Source organism: Acomys russatus, chromosome 14 (assembly GCF_903995435.1).
Source record: "Acomys russatus chromosome 14, mAcoRus1.1, whole genome shotgun sequence".
Taxonomy (NCBI): domain Eukaryota; kingdom Metazoa; phylum Chordata; class Mammalia; order Rodentia; family Muridae; genus Acomys; species Acomys russatus.
The window spans coordinates 49,437,806-49,444,266 of NC_067150.1; the positions used below are offsets into that span (position 1 = coordinate 49,437,806).

General features: G+C 55.8%; 1 protein-coding gene across 1 annotated transcript; it reads right to left on the reverse strand.

Moving 5' to 3' along the window:
• Positions 1-884: 884 nt before the first annotated feature.
• Islr2 (immunoglobulin superfamily containing leucine rich repeat 2) lies at positions 885-3,697 on the reverse strand. Its single transcript, XM_051156558.1, has 2 exons — positions 3,470-3,697; positions 885-3,192 (listed from the first exon to the last, which is right to left on the reverse strand). Exon 2 carries the CDS (start codon positions 3,182-3,184, stop codon positions 950-952), a length of 2,235 nt encoding a protein of 744 aa, XP_051012515.1. The 5' UTR covers positions 3,185-3,192; positions 3,470-3,697; the 3' UTR covers positions 885-949.
• Positions 3,698-6,461: the final 2,764 nt, after the last annotated feature.

The following is a 6,461-nucleotide window of genomic DNA, read 5'->3' on the forward strand; positions in this document are numbered from 1 at the left end:
CTGGATCCCATGGAATTGCAAGTGCCACTGTGGCGGGCAACAACCTCTGGCACCTGCGAGACGTTGACAATGAAACTGGGGACCAAGGCTGCACCCTAGGAAAAAAAGAGGTGCGCGGTCCTGCAGCGCTTGAAATTAGGAGAGAGACGAAAGAAAACGGATTCCGACTCTACACCTGACACACTCACACCCTGTTCCCCAGATTTTGGGAAGGGGGTGTTAGCACCAGACCCAGAAACGTCGCTGTCTTTGAAAACGACGAAAATAAGAAAATCAGTGCGCTGAGTTGAAAGGCGTCCCAGGCCCCCAACTTGGCTCTAACTGGACAGAAATGGGGCGGGGTAGGAAGGGAGGGACTGGATCCCCGGATTTGGATCATTGTAGGAAATGGGGCTTTGAAACTAAAACTTAGCGGGCTTCTGGAACATGCAATCTTGAAAAGGCAGAGTGGGGTCAAAGTGAAAGCCACAGCGCTCCGCGCTGGGGACCTGTCCTGGGAATGTCGGACAAACCCCGGAACCAACTCCGTTTTTATTAACCTATATATGTGGTCAACGACTGGCGCGTTCCCTTTGCCTCCAGGTTCCACTGGGTGGGGTGCGCGGTGGGTTTCGCTGATCATCTCGGTGGACCGGAAGGCATAGACAATTTCTCTCCACCTTTGCTTGGTGTCTTAGAGGAGGTAGGAGCCTGAATGTGCTTTGCATGGGGATGGTGGGGATTCAAGCCGGCCCAGAGGATGACGGCGGCTGGATGGGGACCATTGAATTCAGCCCACTCCTAGAAATCTCTAGTAATGCGAGCCTGGAGGGAGCTAAGGAGGCAGAGTAACTGAAGGCTTGGGGGTGGGGTCAGGGTCCTGTGAGAGTGATAAAGTCGATAAAGTCCTGCCATGCCTAGGCTACGAGGTACCCAAGGTGGAGGTGGGCAGGCTAGGCGTGCTGTGGGCTCAGCCCGCTGTCTGCCTGTAGTTGCCGTTTATCTCCTGGGCGATGTTGACTGCTTCCGCTCCCAGGGGCAGCCGGTCGCTGTACTCAGAGCCAGCCTCGAACTCCTCCTGATTGGCCTTCGACTGAGACTCTACCAACGAGCAACCCGCCAGGCTTTCCTCTCTCTGAAGGTCCCCTCTTGGGTCCTCCTGCTCCACATCATCAAGGCCCTCCTCCGGGACCTCCTCCCGCTCCTCACCTCCCGCCTCGCCTCGGGCAGGGTAGCTTTTCTCAGACTCAAGGTAGGAGGCACGCGGGTCGAAGTCGGCGGCGATGCGTTTCTCCATAGGGTCGGGGGCCTGTGGCCGCAGTATTAAACGGTAGGGTTTCCCTGGGTGTTTGGCCAGTAGATGGCAGCAGGCGGCACCCAACAGGGGCACAGTGGCCAGCACCAGGAGAAATACGCTCACTGTCACAATAACCAGCAGGGACGGCAGTTCTTTCTTCGTGGAAAATACCACCTGCACGTGGCATGCCTCGCCCGCCAGTGCCAGGCATACAGAATAGTTGGTACCAGGCCGCAGGCCACGAAACCAGTAGGCATTGACCCCCTCCTCCACGCGCGACCACTGAACTGCGGCGCCACCCCCCGCAGGACACAGATAGAGTAGGCGCAGGGGCCGCCTTCCAGGCCGCCGCACTCCGGTAGCACCATCTGGCCCAGGGCCCCAGCGTGCAGCAAGAGGCGTCAGCTGCACTCGAGCCTCACGCTCGGCTACATCCAGAGCGATGACGCCCAGCTCAAAAACGTGAGGCTTGAGCTCTGAGCTCTGGTTGAATGCATGATTAGACACATAACGTGAGGGATCCCCATGGCCACAATGCTTCTCCCCCATCGGATCTGCGGGGATCTGATCTCCCACTTCCTCTCCTTCATCTGTTTCCTCCAGCTCTGCCTCGGTTTCCCCGAGGACGCTGACCCGGGCCAGACCTTGGCCTTTGGTTTTGCCCTCAGGCTTGGAGGGCAGGACGCTGTTGCTACGGCCTTTAGTGGTGGCCTTGCGCTCAGAGGTCGGGGCCTGCGCATCACGTTCTTCCCCCGTTCCAGCAGCATGTTTTGGCGGCCCCGCTGCAGCCACCGTCACCCTTACTGATGTTGAGTTGGTGCCCAGCTCATTATGTGCACGGCATGTGTAGATGCCTGCCTCCTTGGCACTCAGGAGGGGCACCAGGAGAGATCCATTTGAGAGGGCTAAGAAGCGCGGCGTGGCTGGAGGCGCTGGCCAAGCAGGTGCTGGTGTCGGAGATGGAGCTTCAGTCTGTGTAGGCTGGTCCTCATCTCCGTCACCCTCCCCATCCGCTACCTTACCTCCTCCATCTTCTTCCTTGCTGAGAACCGGCGGCTCTAATACTACAGTGCCACCCGGGATCTGAAGTTGCCATTGCAGGCGGGGTGTGGGGTGGCCTTCAGCGACGCAGTGTAACATGAAAGCCAAGCCTGCACGCAGAGGGGTGCCGGGCGCCTCAGGCGGCGGCTCTGCGCTCAGACGTACGCTGGGCGCAGCGCAGGGCAGGGCGGGCAGGCGATGCACTGGTACTCCCTGCAGCTCAGGAGGCGAGGCGCAGGCAATAGAATCGGGCTCCGGTAAGGAGACTCGGGTGCTCGCGGCCCAGGCCTGCAGCCACACGAGACCACAGCTACAGTGGAAGGGGTTGTGATAGAGTTGCAGGTGAGACAGCGCACTTAGCGCGTCGAAAGTGCCGGGCTCCAGAGTACGCAGCCGGTTGTTGTTGATGCGCAGAGAACGCAGGTCCGGGAGCGCGCCGAGTGCATCCCGGGGCAGCGATCCCAGGCGGTTGTGGTTCATTTTCAGCAGCTGCAGCGCGCTCAGGTTACGAAGGTCGCTCCAAGGGAAGTTGGATATGAGGTTGTGGCTTAGGTCGAGGTTTTTGAGCTGACTCAGCACTGCCAAAGACCCGGACTCTACGGTGCGCACCTCACTGTGAGCCAGCCACAGCGACGTGACCTGCGTGACGTTGACGAAGGCTCCCCGTCTTAGCACCGTAATCTTGTTGGCGGACAGACTAAGTGTGGTCACGTTCGCTGGCAGTCCTTCTGGGACCTCGCGCAGCTCCTTGTAGGCACAGTCTGCAAATTGGTGGGCGTACTTGTCTACACAGGCGCAAGGCTCAGGACACGCTCTGGCCACACCTAGCAAAGCCCAGGCCAAACACAGGGCTCCAAAGGGCCCCATCACAGCTCCTGCAAAGAGAAGTCAAGGTGAAGAGGTGAGCCAGTCACTTATGCCACGTCTTTCTTCCCTCCCCTAACAAACTCTAGTTCCTAAACCTATGTAGGCGCCAGAAACCCAGTAAAAGCCTACAGATTTAATCAACAGCTTTCTTTCAGGATCCTGTCTTGCCTCTCCAGAGGGCATGGAGCACTCCCTCTAACCTCTCCCCTCAGCCGGAGCTGTCCCGTCTAAAGCTCCAGTGCTTTCAGTCTGCCGTGGGCTCCACACCGACCCTTCTTTCTATACCTTCATTTAACCCGGTGAAATGGAGGTGCAGAAAGATTTTCGTTCAGTGACTGACTGTCTTCTTTGGAATCCTTTGTCCCACGCACAGCACTCGCACACACTTCCTCACAGGCAACAACAGTGCAAACAAAAACTCAGGCACCTCCCTGCAGCTGTCAACTACAAGGCCCTGAGACTCCATCAGGAGGTTCACAATGAATTATATAGACACAAAACCACGGGCACCCAGACAGCTATACAATATGCCCTGGAGATCTCATTGTTTGTTCAACTCAGTGCAGTGTCGCCACAGTGTTCTCCACCATTGAAGCAAAGCACTTTGCCTGTGCACAGTGAGAACTGACAGGCACAAGGACACAAGTCCTCATGTGAACTAGCCCACACTCAAGGACATAGGCGGTACATTGCCCTCCTCTGAGCCTGAACAACCCCCCTCCCAGCGACAGGAGAACTTGTGGGGTGTGGGCAGCCTCCACCCACTTATGCCTTCCAGCCTCCCTCCCGGCCCTGGGTTGCAGCTCCCCACAGGGGAAGAGCCACAACTGCTCAATTATCCCTCCATCTGGGAAGAAAATCCTCCCCCATGCCTAGAGCATGTTGTGGAGACCGTCACAGAGAAGCTTCTTCTCTGGATTCCACAGAGCCCAAGCGGAAGCCCCTGCCCACAGGTTCCCAAGGGACAGCCCCTGGCTAATAAACCAGGAGAAGATTCAAGGTTCTATACCTTTCTTCAGAGCCTGAATACACCCCTTGTCTCTAGTCACACAAATACATTAGCACAGATTCCCTGCCCTAACTTGAAGCTCCTGCCAGTCTTGGTAGAATCTCTCCAATACCCAGTCTTTGAGATTAACGGGTCTCTGTGTGTCTCTGTCTTTTTCTGTCTCTCTGTCTCTGTCTCTCTCTTTCTCTCTCTGTCCCCCCTCCCTCCCTCCCCTCTAAGGGAGATATCCCCCTTCCCAGTTCCTCCTAGACAGCCATTCAACCCTAGTCCAAGAGCTAAGCTGGACCGACCCTGTGGGCTGAGGTTGTGGGGTCGATCCGATCCACTGCTTACCTGATGCTCTCCGCTGCCGCCGGGCTGCAAACCCTTCTCCAGACTCAGGGGACAATCCAAGGGAGCTTCTGGCATCTGTTGCTGTGGCAGTGGGGAGAAAGGGGCAGGGACCTGTAAGAACTCCCCTTGACCCTGAAGTCCTATTTCAATTTTTTCCCTTTCTTATTTGTTCGCCCACTTCTCGATGATTGCAGGTTGGAGAGTCGTTGCGTGCCCCCGGGCTCGGCGGGAACGCGCACACTCTCCCACCTCGTGCAGCGTTTATATTTCTTAAAGCCATAGAGATTCCCCCACCCACCCCAGGCTGAGTCCCATCGGTCTCAAAGGTCTCCATTTGCCCAAAGCCCCAGGCGCAGCCCTTCCCAGCCCACCGCACCCCTATAACCTATCTTCTATTTCTCCCGAACGTTTATACATTTGATGACTTTGTTACTATTCATCGGTTTTGCCTCCATCCCCCTCCCCAACACACACAAGCACACACACACACACACACACACACACACACACACACACACACACACACAGCCTTTCCATATGACCTTCACAGGTTAGAATTACCCAACGTGCTGAGTTCTCACTACTTCACACGCGTTTTCACAAGCACACCTTCACTCAAATACTCACGGTTATCTTTTGCGCGCATACAAATATCCACGCTCACTCACCCTCACGCGCCCGTCCCGCCAGCGCGAGCCAGCTTTGCTGCTAATTGAATGCGAGCCGTTCTACGCCTGCAACACGTGAGACAAACCATCTTTGAGGAATTTGGGAGAAAGAAAGGCACAGGGCTGGAGGGGTGTGTCTTTGCCTTTAAACACTTTTCTTTTTTAAAACGCAAAAGCAAGCAGTGGCACAGAAAGACCTCCAGCGGGATCGGCTGAACTGCGCTGCCTGGATCGTCCAGACCCTCCTTCGGGCTGCTAGTCTCCCCCTCCCCGAAGCTTCGTTCAACACGATGCATAATTGATAATGTTAGCAGAGTTGCCTCGCCCTCCCTCCCTCCCTGTCATTTTTGCCTGGATCTGGGCAGATTCAAACCCTGGTTCCCTTCCACCTCGAATGCCCACCAGACTAACTCACCAGATGAGAAGGCACAGCTCTGCAGGGAAGAGACGCCCACCTCCCTAGCCCATCGCAGACCCCCTTTAACCGGAACTCCAGGGCTAGGTCTTTTGTGGCAAAACCAGTGTGTGCACTCCACTGACTGTGCTCACAGTGGGGTGGGTGACTTCTGAGCTCCTAAAACACTAGGTTGAACTCACGCAAGTGCCTCACTCTGCTTTTGCTTGCTGCAGGCTAATAGGGCACCCAGGATGTCACTGACAGTGACAACAGGGAGTGGGATGGTTACAAAAGAAAAATCTGCTCCTCTTGAGTACTGTGGACTAGAGACTTAAGGCCCCTGAGTGTTTCTTGCACCCTACTCCCCAGTAGCCTCTCACTGTCTCCAGCAAGCATGCCACCAACCCCTGCATGCTCACGTACACACAGACACACACACACACACACAGACACACACACAATTCTATTAAAGCCTAGGCAGCAGCCACCGCCCTGCCATCTCACGCCCTCGTGTAACAGCTGGCCTCAACAGACTCTGGACTCACTGTTCTCTTTTGCAACTCCTGGACATTTCTTTTAGGGACGAGCAGGAGGATTTGAAAGGGTGTCTAGGTGGTTGACTAAAATGCACCATCTCACTCTCCTGCCTAATGTCATCCCAGGAAACAAGAGCTGCTAGTGAGAGCTAGTAAGGGGGCATAGGTTTTGAGAGACACATAGAGTCCCCACCTCTTGATCTTTTGTACGCACCATAATATTGGGGTGCTCATGGTCCTCCAGCCCTCATTAGAGTCAGCCTTCTGTGTGTGTGTGGGGGGGGGTTGATGGCAGTGTGTTTGGGGCCTCTGCAGAGATCAATACCCCGATTTG